We start from the raw sequence: 20,563 nt of genomic DNA, 5'->3' as shown, positions 1-20,563 counted from the left end.
TACATTTGTCAGCAACGCAGAGACAATGAAACTATAGCAATAAGATTTCAATATGGCTGGCCAACCCAGTTGAAGTTTGAACCTTAGTTGATAGCAGTTTGTGCCCTGTTTCGCACAGAGGGTGTCTAGCTGCAGCAGCAGGAAAGGGAATGGGCTGTTAGTGCAATATTGAAGGAAGATGGTGTGTGGCCTAGCTCGACTTCTCAGTCTGTCATTTTGAAGGGATACCTGCTCTGGCTCAGAAGAACTGCCTCATCTATCAGAAACAGTAAAGATGGTGCAATGCTTTGTGCAGGTGAGTTGGCACTGGGGACACTAATCTCACAGGCATCTCCTTGTTTTTATTTGAAGTTTGCAATTCTGGGTCTCAGTAGTCCCAGAGTAGGATTCAGGTGAGCCACACTGACTGCAGAGGACATTATCTGCCTGGCAGGGTGGAAGAGAAGAGACACTCGCAGGTACTGAAGCTTCCTCCTGAAATTTCCTGTGGGGATGTAGTCTCTTCTTGCCCAATGTCTGTGCTGGAGGAAAACTTGTCTGGGCTTCTGTGTTTAATCACAGTTGTCACTTTGAATAAGGAGTGCCAAAGTTATTTTCCTTTAATGCAACTGTTTCAGGGTGGGGTTTTCCAAGCATGGACTCCACTATGTTCCCATTCAACTCTATGGGAGTTCTATCAGTGAATTCAGTGGCAGCAGAATTAAGACAACACAGGGTGCTTTGGAAAATTGAGCCCTCATTTATTAAATTACCGTAGCGAGTTTCTCGATGAAATCATCCGGAGCTCCCAGAGATGCCAGTCCAATTTCCTGTAACAATAAACCATTATTCTTCAGGCTGTTTATTACAAACATTCTTCCTGTCTTGTCTTATGTAATCTCTCACATTTTAAATGTTACCATCACTTACTACCACACACAAATGTTTACAGGACATGTTCCTATCGTGCAACATCAATTTTAAACCAGAAATCTCTCCAGAAATGAACAAAGGGTCCTATCCAAATGTCATTTACAAGGCATGATCCTTTGTGCCTGGTACAGAGCTCACTGAGGTCAAATAAAATTTTCCTCTTGCTTTGACAGGCTTTTGATCAAGTCTACAATGCACACCCGAGAGAATGATAGAGTCAAAAGGAGATAAATCAGTGACACCCACACACCTTAAATATTTCTCTGTTTTGATGGGTCCTGATTGCAGGAGTTTTCCTGGAGCCTTGAATGAGGGGGTTTTTCTGAATGGCAGGGCACGATTTGAAAGAACTTATTTGTACCTTAGGAGCTAACAGAGACTCCTCGGAAGGCATGCAATAGCTGGATTCAGAAGACAGCCACACAAGACTGTACATAAACAGGTACCTTTCTTGGTTTGCTCCAGTGAGGGCTGCATAGTGCAAAATCAGAGCCTCACACACATCCACACCAAGAGCATGGGAGCAGCCATCACCATGTCAAATCCTAATAAGCCAGGGTGCAGTAAGGCTTATCTTGATGGAAACCTCAGTTCTGGGAAAGGGCAGACCCTGAGGGTAATACTGAGTGCTTATTAACTACATGTACAAGAAAGACATCGAGTTGTTGGAGCAAGTCCAGAGGAGGGCCACAAAGCTGATCAGAGGGCTGGAGCACCTCTCCTATGAGGACAGGCTGAGAGAGTTGGGATTGTTCAGCCTGGAGAAGAGAAGGCTCCAGGGAGATCTAATTGCAGCTTACCAGTACCTGAAGGGGGTCTACAGGAAACATGGAGAGGGACTGTTTATCAGGGAGTGTAGTGACAGGACAAGGGGGAATGGGTTTAAGCTGAAGGAGGGTCAATTCAGATTAGATGTTAGAAAGAAATTCTTTCCTGTGAGGGTGGTGAGGCACTGGAACAGGTTGCCCAGAGAAGCTGTGGATGCCCCATCCCTGGAAGTGTTCAAGGCCAGGTTGGATGAGGCTTTGGGCAACCTGATCTAGTGGAGGGTGTCCCTGCCTGTAGCAGGTGGGTTGGAACTAGATGATCTTTAAGGTCCCTTCCAACCCAAATCATTCTATGATTCTATGATTCTTCCTTTCTCTCTCCCTCCCTCCCTCCCTCCTGTCCTCCATCCTTCTTTCCATCCTTCTTTGTCTCTCTTTTTCTTTCTCTTCTTGTCTTTTCTTTTTCTTTCTTTCTTTCTTTCTTTCTTTCTTTCTTTCTTTCTTTCTTTCTTTCTTTCCTTCTCTCTCTCTCTCTCCTTCTCTCTCTCTCTCTTACTCTTCCTCTCTGCCTCTCTGCCTTTCTGCCTTTTTATGTTTTCTCATAAGATGCAGCCAAAAGTTTGCTCCTTCACCAAGGTTTGGATTCTTTTCCAGAAAAATTAACACTACGTAAGAGAAAGCTCCTCTCCAGCCTTCTCCCATGCTGGCAGCTGGGACAGTTCCCCACTTTACTCAGCCTCCTCTGTGGCTTCAATAGAAAACAAAAAAAAATCTTCACTTTCCCTAACATTTGGACTGCAGGGTGGGGCAATAATTCATCTGACTCATAAGCCATTTAACTTCGCTCAGAAGGATCAACATCTACAAAAAGGTTTTAGATGACGGCTTTGCAAAGGGTTTGTCTGTAAAAAAACAGCTCACACAAGACTGACATTTGGAGTTTGGGTGTATGAATTCACCTAAGTGATTTGTGTCAAGATTTCAAGCTATAAATAAATCAGCCTCAGCAATTCTTAAACAATATGCTAGCAAACACCCCACCCCTCTTAGCTCTTGGTTCATTCTCTGAGTTACCTAGTCTCTGGTGCATTCAATCATAAAAACAGTAAAACCACTGAGCAACTTACCTGGGAAAACTGAGCAAAACTGGGATCAGCAAAAAGAGGCACATGTCCTAGCAGCTCATGGCAAATATCACTGCAGGAAAACATGACATCTGAATAACTATTTAGGAAAAGTCCATAAATGCTGCCTGAATGCCCTAGAGTCAGCACATAGTCAGAAGTACCGTGCATTTGCTCCTCCCAGTAAATAAAGCTCAAGGCTCACGGGAAAATGTTTTGCTCTAAAATTATTCTTGTGATGGAAAGGCTTGCACACTCCAGGGTTTTCAGTGCTTTTGTCATCATATATACCTCAGAGGAAGGATGATACATTATTTAGTTTTCCTTATGGAAGAAAACCATGCATTCAACTGCCCAACCAGCTCAGGAAAGCCCAGAAAGAAGCCACCCTACCAAAGGGAACATGGACTTTTCAGTCTCAAGGACAAGAATCCTCTTCAGATGAAGCTCAGGCTACTAAGACAATTCACCATGGTGTCAATATGCACCTCAAGAGCTCAACTGTAGTCCATGTTCAGGACCACAGCCTCCCACTGAAAGCTGAAAGCTCACCCTTCCTCAGGTAGGACTGTTTTCATCAAAAGTTGAAGTTGGGAGCTGGACAGGCATATTTGGGGAAGAACTGACCTAGGAACTACTAGATTTTTCAAAGACAGAGAAATCGTTTGGTGAAATGGAAAGGAGAAGGGGATAAAATGCTCCCAGGAGAGCAAGGTCTATGCAAGGTATTTCAGCCTGGCTTTGTGCACAGTGAGAATGGGGTGAGGAGAAGCAGGGAGGAAAATCAGAAGAATGAGAGATAGAAAAATGGAGGGGAAAAGGAGGTTGTGTGGAGAAGTAGGAACCAAAGAAATGGTAAGGGAGAGGAGAAAGAATTGCAACGATACAAAGCCAAGGAAGAAAACCGTTTGGAAAACGGCAAGTGGAAAAGGACAATGGACAGGGATAGAGAGAAACACTACAATACAAAACTGAAAAAGAGAAGGGATCAAATCTGGGCTTCCTCTATCTTACTGCCAGAAGCTTGCTTGCAACATGTTGTGTCATTCCTGCACTAGATTTCACACCGCTCTTTGGGTGCTAATAGCTAAGCTAAATGCCTTTGTACATCACTCTCTCGCCTCCCGGACACCACGCAATCATGCTTTCAGTAGAAAAATTGTCTGATCAGTCCCATAAGAACTTTCAGAAGAAGATGCAGCTTGTTAAAAAGACTAGAAATCTTCGAAAAATGTTTTCACAAGAATGCAGTCACTTGGCCACTCTCCATTAGCTCTGCTCCCAGGAGTGCCCCAGAGTCCCACGTGGTTATTACCAGTTAGGCTGACCCCGCTATTAGTCTGCTGCAATTTTATACATTTTCTGTTCCAAAGTACTTACGGCTCTGGTGTGTACATGGGCTTGGATGCATGGCGAATATACTGCGTAGAGTGAAATACTCGGAACGCCAGCCCAGCCAAGAAATCGCGAGAAGAGAGCAAGCCTGCAACAGGACGCAGGCGAAATCCAGTGCAGGCTGAAGGGACAAAAAAATGGCATCTTAAAAACAGCTAGTGTGCTTGATTTATCCTTATCCAGACTCCTAACAGTGGAAAAAGTTTGTTAATTGTTTTCTTTGCTCTCCTTATGTTAAACGGAATTTAGATATGAAAGAGCAGGGAATTTTCTACCCATGTGTACCACCATCACAGTATCTGAGCATCTGTACCATCGTACCCCCAGAAGCTTGAGAGAGGGACCTGGGACACAGGCTAAGTGATGTATCCAAGCACCACAGGGAGCCTGTGATAAAGCAGGGACTGCTCTTCCACCTCTGGAAAGCACCACCCCCACTGACAGCTGAGGCCTTTCATTTAATTTGGTTGTTTTATACGCTTCAAACTTACTCTGCAAGAATTTTGAAATATCTTCAAGTTGGGGAATGTTGTCCTCCCGGTAGCCACAGTACTTTTCCAGCAGTGGGAACACGTGGTTGTGTTCATAACAAGCATGAGTTGGATAAAGACTCTTCAGCTCTCTGAAGACAGTGCCCCATGTTTTCTTTTCTTCTTCCGTGTAGGTGACTCGAGGAATAGGTTGGCCACTGGAAAGAAAATGGATACCCTCCATAGGAGCGACAGAGAAAATGTCCTATGTCACCAGCATCGTACTCAGAAGCTTTACATGGGCTGGTCAGGAGCTGCTGGTGCGGGAGGGGAGATGCCTTTGGTCTGAAATGCAGGTGCAAAAGGAGCCTCACTTGGCCCCAGGCACAGGCTGGGAAGGACTCTATTGACCTCAGCTGAGACACTGGCCTTTAGACAACTCCTTGCTCTATTGTGGTAAAAATAAATTAGTGCTTATTTGTCTTATCAAGATCTTCTGAAATATTTTCTGGCTGTTGGTTTCAATTTGTTTACATTTCTAGATATGGAGCAGCTGTTGTATTTCTTGCTGTAACACACATTACAATAATTGTTTTGGTTATGAGAGGAAAACCATCAGCTCCAGAAAACTGTTTCTTGGAGGGGCGGAGAAATTCTGATCTGTGCTTTATGTGGTAACAGATGCAGACTCCAGCCAGTTTGACTTTTTATAATTGTAATGAGTAATTTTGAGTCAAATCCCACCCTCAGGCCTCCATGTGCTTAGCTCATGTTGAAGCTAGCAGGAATTAGACAATCACATGCAATGTAGTTTGGCCTCCTGTGAACAGTCAATTTCTTAGCAATAATGATAGGGCCATAGGTGAATCCAGCAGCTTTGAAAAATCAAAGGATTTTAAGTAACTTAATAGGGTTAACATCACTGCTGGAATAATGCTGGAGCTTTCCAAGCCCCAGAGACCCATTGTTAAACTCTTGATGACACCCCACCATCTCCCACTCCCTCATTTTTTCCTTGAGCCTCAGGGCAGCTCCTCTGGAGCACCGTCACTTTCTGTCTCTCTGTATCAGCCCTCCTTGATCTGTGGAGCTTTAAACATCATGTTGAATTATGAGGATTGCTGGGGAATTGTTGTTCCTATAGCACTCCTAAGTAATCCTCAGTCACCTTCTAGGGCTACAGGGGGAAACTATGGCTTAAAAATCTTTAAAATTTCAATTAAAAAATTTCAGGAATCAACAGGGCCAAAAGCAAAGGAAGGCAGAGGGGAGAGGCAAGCTAAAAGCAAAGAAAAGAGAATTCAGGGAAATTAAGCATTCAACAAAAATGACTAGTAAATATATTGGGAGAAAAGGCAAAAGAGTAAAGGCAGAGGAGAGAGGCAAACAGCAGGAGGAAAGAGAACTAAACAGGTGCAAAAGAAGGGACACAGAGGAGGGTGAAATTGATGGCAGGAAGAAAAGTATGAGACAAACAACCACAAACCCACCTCACCTTTGTAGCTGACTTCACAAGCTAAGCACATGTGCCTTTTCAGATGCTTCCCATGAAGCCTAACTTTGGTTGTCCCTTTCCTCCTGCCCGGTTCTTTGCACCTCTGTCCCCCTATGCTGGAGACACCCCTTAGACCTCTCCTCCCCACTGTAGACCCTGAAAGGCACGTCTGCCAGGTGTAGCACCCAGGGCAAGGACATCACAGATCCATCAGGGCCTTCCTGAATCAACACCCAAAGTCACAAAACCCATATGCCTTCTGTCCACAAGCCCTAGCAGCCCAGATGTCAACTTTCACACCCTGCTTATTGCTCTGTTACTGAAAGACCTTACTGGAAGGCCCAAGAACTTCACATAGAAAGTGCTTTTGGGAAATAGGTCCAGGTCTGTATAGGCTCTGTTTCCAATGTGTCTGAGAATCTGAATAAAAGACTAACTATTAATTAGTTACACCTTGGAATACAATGGTTTCATCTTCCTAAGATAGTTTCAGTTTGAATCTTGCAGGGAGGGAGTTGTTAACATGTTTTTTCTTTCATTTCTACATGAGATTTGATGAAAGCCTGCAAACTGGAGACAAGAATTTGCTATCCATTACACAGGAAAGGTAAATCTTATGTGGGATACCTATAAATGAGCATTAGATCCATCCACATCTGGCCACAAAGTCTTATCCAAATTTTCTAACTATAAATGAGGCTCCTGACTTTTTTCACTTTCCATCAATCAGTCCAATTTTGTCTCTCATTTTGTGATTAGATTATTAGCTCTTTGGCTCAGGGACTATCTTCTCATTGCAGTCCTGTGCAGAGTGGAGCCCTAAATGTACAACATATGTTACTTTATCCTTTGCAATCACAATTTTTACCAGTCTCAGCAGGAATCAGGCCCAGTAGTACTGATGTAAACGTGTGAGTGGCTCTGAGAACAGAATTTTATCTCCTCCAGATTTGATCACTGAAAGCAATCAAGCAAGCCTGTTCTAACTGAATTTATCATCTCCATTTATTTTTCTTGGGAAATGAGACCCCAAATTGCTGATTGCAGCTGGGTCAGACCTGATAAAAGTAGAGTATCAGGCACTGGATTAGCATCAGAACCATAAGTTATTCATTATTTTAATAGTGTATGCAGCTCCTGCTTTAATGTAAATGATAGGCACTCCTCCCCCAGCCCTGGTTTAATGTGGAGAATACCAGAAGTGGCTTTATTCAATGTTCAGGTCTTTGTAGTAGCATCGGAGTCTGCTGCTCAATTAGACAACAAAGCAGGGGAAAAGGGGTGTCGTGGGGAAAGAAGGGAGGTGACGTTCTCTTCTGAACGTGTGCCTGGAACAATTTACTTTTGTTTTACTGCGATTTGGGGATAAATGCATGAACAGGAAGATTTAAACACATGGCAGAGAAAAGCCAACAGCAGGAGGACGCTTGTGAAAAAGTAGGGATTGCCAGCAGGATGAGAGACCTAGGAGAGGGCAGGAGATGTGGGTTTGCTTTCTGCCCGCGTGCTGAGCACTCACTGTTTGTAGTTGTAGGCGATATCTGCAAATTCCTTCCTCCGGGCCCGGTACACAGGATCTTTGAACCCCTAAAGAGAAACAGCGATGGTCAATCCCTGCATAAGTGCTGGTGGTGATCAGCCTTCCTCTCACCGAGCACCCTTGGGCGCAGCTGGTGCAGCCCAAGAAGTGCAGGAGGGTGACTGGGGAAGCTGCTTTCATCCTGCCCGGCTCCGCTGCACCCTGTTTGGCCAGGGCACCGCTCCTTCCCCGCCTGTGGGGCCACCAGAGCATCATTCAGCCGCAGCCTCCCAGCACCTCTCGCCCCCCAAGTCCTTTCATTTTCTCATTTCCACTTGCTACAAAAAAGGGAAACACGCTCCTTTACGGCGCCAGCAAGGTGCTCCTGCAAGAGCAATGCACCTCATTAACGGCACTCAGATAACCGTGTCCTCCTGGTTTCTCAGGAAGCTTTTTGCAGTTCCTAGCAGAGGTGGGCTGGCCTAGAGGAGGAGAGTTAAACCACGTTAGAAACACACTCATCAACTCAGTCAGACTTTTTAGGCAGATTTTCAGCATGAACCACACTTTAAAGGTGCTCATTTTCAAACTGTTAGAAGAACAGTAGGCACTTAGCAGGCCAAAAAGTCCTATTTGCACTACAAATTCAACCATTTGAAGGGATTTGATTACTACAGAGAATGTCTAATAGACCTTGTGGTTTGGAGCTTGACCTTTGCAGCTAATTACCAATAAAACCAGGGATAAGAAACATAATCTCTAAATCTTCATCTAGGATAACCACTTTCCTGTCCCAGTGTGCCTGCTATTTAGACTAAAAGCTCCTCAGGACTAGGACTGTCTTCACCACCTAAAGTGGAGAAACGTCCTTCCAAGCTAGGACATACTTCTGCAGGGCAGATAGCAACAACTGACTGGGCAGTGGGGCAGTTCATGAATGCATCGCTCAGTGGCGCACAGCACAACTGAACTGAGGGGCCACGAAACACAACCGAGTACCGGAGACAGCTGAAGTAGAGTGCAGATCTAAGAGTGTGAGTCAAAAAGAGGCGGCCAATGGCCTAAAAAAATGAACTCTCCAAGATTAACCTGGCATAGAGGTATCTGTGGTTAAATCCCATATCACTTAACTACTAAAACCACAGGGTCTTTTAATTTCTTTTTTTCTGCACTCTGTGTACTGTCATACCTATTTACCCCAGCAGCTGGGTTTCCTTTTTAAGGCATAAACTGCTCACTAATTCTAGTAACTGGAGCAGAGATCTTCATTCCTTTTAATATCTTGTTTTGTTTTGTTTCCTTTTTCAAATACAATCTTGGTCTATTCCCACATGACACACAAGGGGGCCATTGACTCAGTGTATCTCCTTTCATTCTGCCTTTCATATGACCACGCTGAACATCATGAATCATTGTACATGATACATAACACATCTCGAATTAAGCAATAGGTAGTGAATGACTAATCACCCCATCTCAATTAAACTAATAGCAGCAATTTTTGTTGCGCTGCATGTAATTTATTTATAATCACCCTATCTCAATTAAACTAATAGCAGCAATTTCTGTTGCACTGCATGGAACTCAGTGTGTTTTGACACATGAAAATAAATTGTTGTTTGCTTGGAGAAGGAATAGAGGCAGAAAGTATTCTTGTATCTGGAAGACCTGAAAAAATACTGAATATTTTTTTTTTATCAGACAAGCCAATGAACAAAACTGTCTGACTCTACTATTTAAACCACAAACTTTTTGAAACGGAGACCTTTTCTTTTGTTCTGTCTCACCATACAAGAATCATGCAGATTTAACAACCACATACAAGGCACTAAGCTCAATCGTGTATATGTGCTCAAGGATGAAAAAAGCAGTCTTCCTATCTCTGGGCTGTGATATGCTGCTTCTGAAGTTTTATTGCTAGCAATTCACAAAATGAGTCTGAAGTCACCATATCAGAGCCACTTGGGAAAACCAGAGGTATCCCTGTGGTGGCTCTATTCTCTGATGACCGCTATAACTTTTAAGGTCTCCCCAAATTAAAGCAACCTTTGGTCTGATTTACTTCATACTAGGGCTTGGGATGATTCTAACACTAGAAATGTAGTACCTTTCTTGTCCTAAACCACATGAGACTTAGTCTACTAGATTTGCCTTAAAGCAGAGCAAACGTAAATGAGAGAAACATCTGTCCCAATAACTAGAAACATGTTAAAAAAACAAAGCTCTGTTTCTCACAGGATGGTCGGCATCCAATTCTGCTCCATAGCTTAGAATCTGATTGGCAAACCTGTCCAGCTCCTGGATACTTCTTGGGAACCATGGCACTGCAAAACAGAAAAGAAAAAGAGAATGGTATGCTTCTTCATTACTTGGTTTGGGGCCTTATTCTGGTCCTTCCATTTTTTTCATTATAAATATAAAGAAACATATGCAAGAGGCTAAATTCTTTGGGCATCTATGGCTTTTCTCTGTAATAGGAGGCAAGAGCAAACCCTGCAAGTTGTCTTGAATCTGTGGCTGTTTTGCTCTGTTGGAAGAATACAGAGCATCAGGAATGTCTAGCCCTTGGCGCAGATCTGACTTGAAATGTTTATGATTTTCTGTTTATTATTCTGGTTTCTTAGCTTATCAAATTGTAGGAATTTTTCCAGAGTATCCTTCCTTTCACACTAACTACAATCAGCCATTTCAAAGGAATAGCAAGAAACCCCACAGCAAGAAGGATACGGGATTATCTGACCCTCTGAAAATCTCTTTCGAAGACTTACTTGGTGGCCTCACTTAAGCTAGGATGATGAAATAAAATTATAAATGGCACCCTAATACCTCAGGCTAGCATTGTATTGCTGCAGTCATTATACAATAATGCATTCATTTAATTATTCTAGGCCTTGTTCTCTGTTGCCTTGTAACTCACGTACTACGCACATTTCCTATGGCACAGCCAGGTTATGAAATGGGACCACACCAACTACACAGCATGTAATGCCCATGTGGCCCTCCCTTTACAGAAGTACATAAGGTGGAGGGCAAAGAAGAACCACAGGGCTTTCCAGATGCAACATGTTCAGATAGGGCAAAGCGGAAGGCAAGGCCACTCCGAGGAGAGGCTGTTTGCAGCTCGCGAGGTACACAACATGGAGCAGTCACCCCAGGTCAGACCTCCTTCCTGGAGCGGCGGGCACAGCTGTATTCGCCCAGTGGTCCAGGCAGTCCCCTGGCCCATGTCCCCTCACCAGCCAGAGGCCTGGCACACACGTGCAGTGGCTGTACCAGGCTGCAGCTTCCTCTTCCACCTCCTCCAGGAGGATCCGGCTGCATACCAAACCAGAGACCCCCTTAGCCACCCCTGGGCCTGGCCACCCCAGCCCTCTGCAACCCTGAGACAGGGAAGCTTGATGGAAGGAGCACAGGGACCATGGGCCCTCTCCCTCCATTGTCCCGTCATCGCTTGGGGAAGCGTATCTGCAAGTGTCACCACTAGGTACCACTGCCAGCTGGGCATGTCCTGGGAGCTGCTGGGTTCTGCTTACTTAGCTTTCCCTTCTGCTGGCCCTTTCTTACATTTTTTGGCCCTTTGACCCTCTCTTCTTTTTCCCTTCCCCTCACTTCTGCCTGAGTCAGAGGTTACAGCCGTACCTCAAGTTAATAGGCTCTGATGAACTTGTCCTCACAAATACACTAATTGCTCTTTGAGACCATGTACAATTCTGTCTCCAGGACACTCCGCAGCACTAAGCTGTATCATTTCTTTACACGTGATATGAAAAATAACTCCCCTTTGTTTTAAACTTTATTTCATATTATGTTAATTAGTTCCGGCATACAAACATCATTTGTTGTTATTCTCCTTCTCCACGCCACCTAGGATTTTATAGCTCCCTGTCAGATCCTCCACCTACCATCCATTGTCCCGGCTGAGACCTTGCTTATGTATTTCAGGCACAGAAACTGTGCATTATCTTTGAGCATTCTCATCACCTCTCTCTGCACCACTTCCAGTTCTACCATACTTTTTCTGAGGAAAGGGCACAAGACCTCCATCTAAAGATGTACCCCATGCTCAGTCCCTGCAATCATATCCTATATGCTCCCCACACTGACTACAAGTCAGCTCCATGGACTCCGAGGCTAATATCACCCAAAGGTCTGCTGGTCCGAGCCCAGGGACTCTGAGCAGTCTGTCTATCAATAAGATGTTGCAGTTCATTTAGTGACTTTCTTGCACGAATGGGTGCCGCTCGCTCAGTCAGTGCTTGGAAAACAGCTCATTCCCCTGTGTGGCTCTGTGCTCAGCTGGGAGCACTGCCACTCAGCCATACCTGCCCATTTGATTTTGGGTTTTGTGCCAAATTAACCTAATCCCCAGTCGGCAGCTGCTGCATGAGATCCCTGCAGCGCCTCGCTGATGGGGCTCATCCCGGACCGGGAAGGACCACCTACGGGATAAGAGGATCACTCTGTTTCCAGGAGTATTCGGCCTCGCTTTCTGCTGAGCCCAGCAACACGGAGGGCGCTTGTGGCGCTGGGTTTCTGCGAGACACCTGCACAGAGGGGCCGGCAGAACAGCAGCAGATTTACAAGGCATGCTTTGGGCTCAGCCCCACGCAAAGTCCTCACTCCCCCTGACCTCCGGTCACACCACCAGCCTGGCTCCATCCAACGCTCCCATTGGGACCCTCAGATTTGTTCCAGGCAGGCCAGGCAGAGCAGGCAGCCGGTGGCTGTGCCAGCCAGGGGAGGTCCCGAGCTGCCCGAGCTCCCCGGGCTGCAGAGACCCAGCCCGGCGGCTCGACCCGGCAGCGCTCCCGGCTGTGCCTCCCCTTCTCCCGCCCAGCAGAAGTGGGTTTTGCTCCCCCCCCCGCTTTCTGAGCTGCACACCCTTCTGCTTTGCCCTAAAAAACCAGCCCTGAACCAGTCACTAGATGGCAGCAGCAGGCCCAGGAAGATCTTCCCAAAATGACACTATTTGCTGGGTGTACCGCTAACTCTAGGTTCTCCAGGAATTCTCACCTTGCTGTTAGCATCTCTCCTGCACCTCCAGCTCCTTGACTTAACCCAGTCAGAGGAGGTGAGTAGAAAAAGGTTTGTTTGAGTCCTAGAGATGAGTCACTACTCACTTACACCATGGGAAGGGTGAGCATGCCCAGCCATCCTGTTCCTATTCTCTGTACGGGCAGCTGGCACGGGGTTTATCTCCCAGCTCGGCCACTGAGCTTTGTGTGATGGTGGGGGAATCGCTCAATTGTTTTGTGCTTCAGACTCCCCACTACCAGGCTGGGGTGAGGCATACTGATAAAAGTTTTGGGATTATGCACTTTGAAAAAAAAGCTGTCTGGCAGCCCCACAGCAAAGGATTTGTCCGTGTTAGACTGAATAACCGCTATTCTCAGGGACGCACCGTGACCTGAAGGGTCTGGGCTGTGCAGACAGACTGGTGGGAGCTGAAGTCTGCAGTGGGTTTCAGCAACGATGTCTCCAGAGTTTTGCTGCCCTGAATCAGAAAGGTCTAGGTGGGCAGGGTTTGAATCATTGCAACTCCAAGAAAGGATAAAATGGATATATAATAGTGACTTACTTTCATTAAATACATTTTATCCCCAAAATCCCCAAAATACTTGGTGCAGAGGTCATGATAAAGTCTGGGACAGACTGATTCCTGGACTGATGCAGTGTCGGTCCCAGGCTTGTGGGTGGCTTGTTTTTCCCCTAGACAGGAGCAGCACCATATCTCTTAGGCATGCAGCCCCTATAGGTACCTGACCTATTTTCAGCAGATCTCTGCCCTCCACCCAGGTGCCCCCAGACACCAGCGGCAGCTGAGAGCAAGCAGCTCTGAGCTCACAGAGCTGGATGAAAGTGACAGGCCGTGAAAGGGAAATCCTGAGGATGCTTAGTGCTTTTTGCACCAGCACAGCTGATGTTAAGTCAGGTCCTGGAAAGTCCTGAACCTTCTCAGCTCTTGTGGAAACAAGAATCGAAGGTGCTGAGCACAACCCCAGGGCAGGTACTGCACCAAGTCCATACAGCCCTTGCATCAGGGACCAGGGTGCAAAAGGGCTACTGGGTCTTCTGCCTAGCTGTGGTGAGCCAGCAACTATTTAAAAGATCAAATCAAATTACCCCCTGGCTGAATCTATCCCATATTTTGTTTGCAACATCCTCCTCCAGTCCCGTTCGCCAGACTCGCTGTCTGTCTGCCATTAATGAATTGCCAGGGCAAGCTGTTGCAACACTGGGCCTCTGTGAAGGTCTGAGGAGCAAACATGGGCTGATCAGTAATAAATATTGATTTGTCTGTAAGTGAAACAGCAGCATTTATGGGATTGTGCTGGACACCCAAGTGGTGACCAAATTACCATGGGGTCAAATGCTTAGCAGAATGCTAATAAGCCATTTATATGAGGGGCAGCAAAGCAGGGGCAGTGAGGACTTCTGCAGAACTCCTCCATTTGGACCATTGTGAGGAGGGTCAAAGACAGGTCTATGCAATTTATAGCAGTTCGAGGCCCAGGTTTAGCCCTTTTTTAAATGGTCCCAAATGCTTCAGCCAGCCTCAGGGGTTAGCAAACAAGGCCCCTACAGAACCTCAGCCTCCAGCCTGTCTCAGAAATGCAATAAATTGTCTGCATTTCCCTAATGCTGCAACAGAATAATATTTAATTCTTTTTATTCATGGGCTCTGAGTGGTCTGCAGATACCCAGATTGTTTCCAAAAAGAGCCATGAAGAGATGCACTGTGTTTTCACAACAAATCTTTCCACCTCTACAAAGGGCTTTTGGCCCAGTGACTGCTACCCCATCTCATCTGAAGCTCTAAAACCACCTTCGGATTTAGAGCATTTTGCTGGTTTGCTCTCAGCTGAAATTACAGTGTTGATCTAAACCTGGTATTTATAACTATTTTGGTGTGTAAATGGGAAACCAAAATTACATTTTGAGTTTAAGAAAGACCCTAAAAACAAAGTGCTCAGACAAAAAAAAAAAAAAAAAAAAAGCCCTGTTCATTTATACCTTGCCCAATAAAGCACATACACACGTTTAATGCTGAACTATACAGAAGGGGCAAGGCAATATTTTTTTTCTGACTGTCCAGAGAGCACTGTCCCAAGAATGGCACTGTGTGCTTCCTACAGGAAACTGAGTCAAATAGGCATTTTTTTCTCAAATCATGAACATAAGCAAAGAAGGGCTGAGAGCATCTTCAGGCAGTGACGAAAGAATCAGTCCCATGGAATGTCAGACTGCCTTCAACCTTCCCAGCCTTTACCTGCCAGCTGAGGAGAGTGTGACAACGTTGCCATGAACTATATTCCTGAGACTTTGCTCCCTGAAGGCATATTGCTGTCATTCTGTGTTTTAGGAATAAAATATCACAAAATCACATCTGTGGATTATGACCGGATTTGCCAGGGTTCTGCCCTTGTAGCTGTCTCAGCCCAGAATTTGCCACCCACAATTCATACCCTAAGCAGGACTTGTTTGACCTTTCAAAATATGGCTCTGGGGATTTCGGTTTGACTGGACCCTAACTACTCATGAGAGAAGTTGAAATTGGGGTGCGGGGGAGGGGGGGAGAAAAGAAAAAGGAAAAGGGCAAAAAGAAATAACAATCTTCCTCTTTACCCTTGGCAATAAATTGCTCCCGCTTTATACTGTTTCTGAGTTACTGAAACGAACAAATGCAAGTTATCCTCTCAGACAGAAGGGGATCAAGGCCCTTTCTGCAGCACTGACAGGATAATCTAGCTCAAAAAACCTTTGATCAACACAGTAACAGGCAGTGAAATCCTAATCCTACAGCTGACCACGGAAGTTTTGACTTCTGTGAGGTCAGAATTTCACTCACAAACCTTTCTTGGCTGATATTTAGAGCTGTATCTCTATCCAACTCTGGCCTATACTTATACACAACTTTATTATTTAATAAAGTTTATTATTAACTTCTTAAAAATAATTAGAAAAAAAAAAGTAACGGCAAGCACTGCTAGGCCCTGTAGCTTTCTTCTGGAAATAAAAAAGCCCCCAAAAGAGAACATCTTTGATTTGACATGATCATAAATCACCTAATCAACCTTTTGTCCCTCCATCTCATGAATGGAGAGAACTGACTCTGAAGAGTATCTGCCTTCTTCTTTTTCATCTTCAAATGTAATGTCATGGGTAGGACACAAAGGAAGTGGTAAAAGGATTACCAGCACTGATCTCAAGAAGGTATTAATGTCCTTTCATGTTGTTCTTAGGAAGGAAGAGGAAGATCCAGACCTAAGGTATTTAAAGCCCAAAATCCTATTAAAATCACATCTGTTATCTGAAGAGGCATTTAAGTATGTCTCAGACTGGATGCTGGGCAGCCACCACTGTACAAAGCAGCCTCAACTCCAGCAAAAATCTCTGAGAATTAGAAACATGGACAACCCACAAAATCTTTCCCTATTTCCCCCTGAAGGCAGAATTATGACTGACCTCCCCGTGATTTCTTCCAGGAACAGAGAGCTATTCCTGCTCCCACCAAAGCGGGTGGCAAAGCCTCCCCAGTTTCAGTAGCAGGAGTGAGGGACATCTGCAAGCCCAAAAAGTGGAGAGGCAGATGGATGGTGTTGGACTCACATGTACCTGTGTGAGGGACAGGGGGGAGCAGGGGAAACGGTCACCCGCAGGGACTTTTCCTCCTCTCCTCTCATCTCAGCCCAGAGGTGCAAGGGTCCCGCAAGGATGGGGCTGCAGCAGCCAGGGTCCACAAGACCAAAATTGGAAAATAAATCCAGGTATTCACAGGGGCATGCCAGCCTGGGAGCACAGGACAGCAATTCCATGAGGATGCCACCACTTCATGCCAGGCTCATGATATATCTGTTACAGCACTAGGTTTGTGCCAGGTTGATTTGTGAGGTCTCACATGTTTGGCAAGGGGGACGGCACTGTGACAGCACTTCACTGTCACTTTTTGGTTTGTTATGCTGCCCTTTACCAGTAGTTCCTACCTGAATAAGGAGAATCTGTAAGGCAAATAGACTTTGTGTGAAGGACCCATTGAATAAACAGTTTATAAAGAGTCAGCAAATGAGCGACAACTAGTTTAATAAATAGTTAATTAATTGCTCATCAGAGCAATAGAATCCCTATAGACCATACTTATACCTAGATTTTATCTAATCTACTGCAGACAGTCCAGAAAAGAGCAACAACACTGACCACAAGCCCAGAAACCTGGTGCCCTGAGAAGAGGAGCCTGAGGCTGGGCAGGATACATCACCAGCCAGGAAAAAGGCTGGTCTAAAGACGAAGAGTATCTTCTGTTCCCAGTGTCAAAGGTAGGCAGGAGGAGAAGTCATCAGCTCTCAGACTGGGTCAGAGCTGGGCAGCCCTGCAGTGCAGAGCCATGGAGCCCGGGAAATCTCCACCACTCAGGACAGATGGTCCTGCCTTTTGCCAGGGGACAGACCACTCAAGCCCTTGCAGGACTTTCATCCCCATCTTCTGATTTAAAATTTTACATCTATTTCTAAGATGCCATATGATAATTGTAAGGTACTCACCTGTCAGTGCTGGCACTGTAGGGACTGACTCTGAATAGACTCGCTGTACAAGATGGCAAAGTCTGACTGGGTTTACAGGGTCTGTGTATCACTTAAAAGTTAAAAAACAGCTTATTTTCACCTGAGTGCTCTCTGGGAGAAGTGTTCAAGATAAGGCAGTCCCTGAGCTGGTACACACAACACACAGGCATTGTAGATGTCTCCAGGACACCCGCTTGGTGACCTCCCTTGGGACTCCAGGGAGCCATCCTTCCTTAGGAAGGTGAAAGGAAGTCTTCAACAGGTGACATTTTTCCACAAAATGGCACTGTAGAGGCTTGACTCTGCTGGGTTCTGAACAGGCACAGATTTATTATGAGGATGGGGTGGGAGGGAAAAGGAGGCAGATCAAGGCCTGGATTTCTTGGGGGAATTGATCTACCATCTGCAAGCCAAGTCCATGCATGCACCTGCAGATTTTGCTGGAACTGTTTGCCCTTGTAAATTATGATTGAGTTTATGTGGGGTTTTTTCGACTCACGGCAGACAGTAACTAGACAGATGTAGTGCATCCCACATGGACATCCTTGTTGTCTCTCTTCTGGTTTAGGTTCTCATGTGGGCAGAGAAAATAGGAAAAGGTTAAAAGCATACAGGCCCTGCAGTGGCTTTCAGTTCTCAGTGGTCCAAAAGCTATGGGATGGTAGTCAGAAATTCAGGGAATATGTCATTGGGCTTGATAAGCTAACATACCTGCATTAAACAGGGCAGTTTGCATCCCACCTGCACCCCTGTTATTCCTTCACGTTACAGGTGTGTGTCAAGAACAAAAGTTGCCACCCTGCATGACTTACCAAAAGCTCTGTACATAAATGCTGCTTGTTTTAAAACAGGACAGAGATTGCGAGCAGAAAATAGATGTACCTACAACTTCCTGCGCCATTGCTTAGGGATTTACAAGTTGAACCCTTAGCCTGCAACTCCAATCACCCTTCGATCGCTGTTAATTTCCGCGGGTAGTGTAACAATCTACTGCCACAAGGCTGTCTTTCAGAGACTGAGTGCTGCCAACCAACCAGACAGATGACAACATAACACCATAACACCAGTTCCCAGGAAACCTAGTCAGAAGCACAGCAAAAGATGGAGTATGGCAGTTTACACTGAGAGAAAATCTTCTTGTGAAAAAGCTTACAACATAGGCAAAATAGGCAGAGGGAGGGATATGCAGCCATACAGATCCAAGAGGAACTCCTTTGCTACAGGAAAAAAAAGTCATTTAAGTATGTGATGTAAATATTCCTTGTCAATATTATCCTTGTCAGTCTGTCCTTACCAGTGTCCTTCTTCTTTGTTCGTGAAAGCTCGTGGACCGTTGCTCCGATATCATTTCTCAAGGACTTGATGATCTTGTCCAGTGCTGGGACATTCTTGCCTTCCAAGTTAATGAAGAATTCATACTCATCTTTGTTGAGACGAGAAGGTCGAGACTCAATGTGGGTCAGGTTTATACCTTTTTCCTATGAGAGAGATTTTGGCCTCACAGGTTTTGGGGGAAGAAATATGACATAAAGACGAGCTAAAATTCATGTGGTAATCAACAACCCATACCATATAATCCAAATAACTCAAAAGTAGAGACTTGCCTCTGATGGCCACTGGACTGAGGACTTTCACAACAGGGAGAGAGACAAAAAGGAAGAATGAGAAGGATGTGGGATTCACCCTTGTGCAGAGCACCAACATAAAGACTATGTACTACATAAACCTTTGAAAAAGGTGGAAGCATGATACAAATTGTAAACAGGCTTTGTATTGTACATGGTGACTCCAGTACTGCAAGTACATAATGGGAGTTTGTCTGTGTGGACAAGAAAATTTCCCCAGGATCAACACGGAAAGTAGGCGTTCCCCTGAAGAGAACCCTCTCATGAGAAAGTGAATGCTGCATTTATGAACATCTTGAACAGAGATTGGAAAAGCAAGCAGCTGGGCACCATGTGAGGTAAGCTTCTGCCAAGCCACTGCAGAGTCACCTGCAAAGCCACCTGCACACTTTCCAGGGCTGTGAGCAGGTGTTGGGCAGACATCCAATGGGAAACATGGATCTGCACCAAAAAGGCAACCCAGGTTTGTGCAAATAAAAACATGGGTGTTTTAAATCACAGAATCACAAAATCATAGAATCGCAGAGTAGCTGAGGGTGGACGGGGCCTCTGGAGATCATCTAGCCCAACAATCTGCTCAGGCAGGGTCTGCTGGAGCAGATTTCTCAGGACTGTATCTAGTCGGGTTTTGAGTATCTCCACAGATGGAGACTCCACAACCTCTCTGGGCAACTGCTCCAGAGTCTGATCACTCTCACAGCAAAGAATTCTTTTCTTTAGCACGGAAATACAAATTCGGTCTCACCAAATATCTTCAGTGCCTCCTAGCTCTGAAGAAAGGGATCGTTGGCAACTATAGTCCTGATGACTATGGTTAGTGGGTACCTGACCCCAGAACTCACCACCATGTCAATGTGTAAAGTAACAAGTAGCTAAAAATCCTATTTTTCCACTCCCTTAAACACAAGTCCAGGAAAATCTACCTCAGTTTAGCTGAACTCAAATGTTTTCCTGAGCACTGTAATTTGACTATAAAAATATTACTTTTTTTTTTTTTTTTTTTGAGAAAAACCTCTTAAACAGATTTCAGTTGGTGCTAACTTTACTACCTGACCTTCCCGTCAGGCTCACACTGGACCCACAGCCACAGCACGCCAAGGCCAGGTCTGGGCTTCTGTCCTCTGGGAGGAATAGACAAAACCCTGGAGGAAATTTGGGCTGGAAGATCAACCCAGAGGAGCTGACACATGGTGCTTGGCAGCCCTGGAGAAGCTGCTGGTCTGTGCTTTCAGGCTTAAGAAGACACCAGACTACATGGGGTGAAATGATGGCCCCACCGGTGTCACTGTCAACCCCCCTGCTGCAGTGGGGTCAGGATTTCATCCATGAAGAAACACTGCGAGGATCTATTTGTGACCTACAGGGAAGGAGGAGGGAAGCTTTTTTTCTGTACGTCCCTCTAGTTTGAGCTTCTCAAGCCCTTTAAGGTTTTCTTTGCTCTTCTCAGTGCTTGCACAGTGCAGGGGGGCATCTGGCCATCAGTGGCAAAGGCGCCATTCACTCCACCACAAAAGGCAGTTTATTACTTGGTAGGAAACAGCATGCATGTCATTCCTCTGTTTCCTGAGTGTCGCACGCTACAGATGAACTTAAATTGTTTGGCTAGATACCAACACAATAAGTTGAAAAGGTCAAAAGCACATTCGCCAACTGCTGCTCTCGAAAGATGCTGTCCTCGCGGGGCCGTCTGGGGGAG

At 45.4% G+C, this 20,563-nt stretch overlaps 1 protein-coding gene across 3 annotated transcripts in view; it reads right to left on the bottom strand.

Annotated features, from left to right (window-relative positions):
* PAH (phenylalanine hydroxylase) overlaps positions 1-20,563 on the bottom strand; it is a 41,629-nt gene that overhangs the window by 7,869 nt on the left and 13,197 nt on the right. For all 3 annotated transcript variants that reach the window (XM_054803333.1, XM_054803314.1, XM_054803323.1), the window contains exons 4-10: positions 18,537-18,720; positions 9,918-10,006; positions 7,683-7,750; positions 4,690-4,886; positions 4,184-4,319; positions 2,807-2,876; positions 753-809 (exon numbers count right to left, since the gene is read on the bottom strand). In XM_054803333.1, coding sequence (XP_054659308.1) covers positions 753-809; positions 2,807-2,876; positions 4,184-4,319; positions 4,690-4,886; positions 7,683-7,750; positions 9,918-10,006; positions 18,537-18,720 — 801 coding nt within the window. The remainder of the gene's footprint in view (positions 1-752; positions 810-2,806; positions 2,877-4,183; positions 4,320-4,689; positions 4,887-7,682; positions 7,751-9,917; positions 10,007-18,536; positions 18,721-20,563) is intronic.

The sequence above is a fragment of the Grus americana genome, chromosome 1, assembly GCF_028858705.1.
Source record: "Grus americana isolate bGruAme1 chromosome 1, bGruAme1.mat, whole genome shotgun sequence".
NCBI lineage: Eukaryota > Metazoa > Chordata > Aves > Gruiformes > Gruidae > Grus > Grus americana.
Note: the sequence above shows the minus strand (reverse complement) of the source record. Positions and strands in the feature narration are given on the sequence as shown.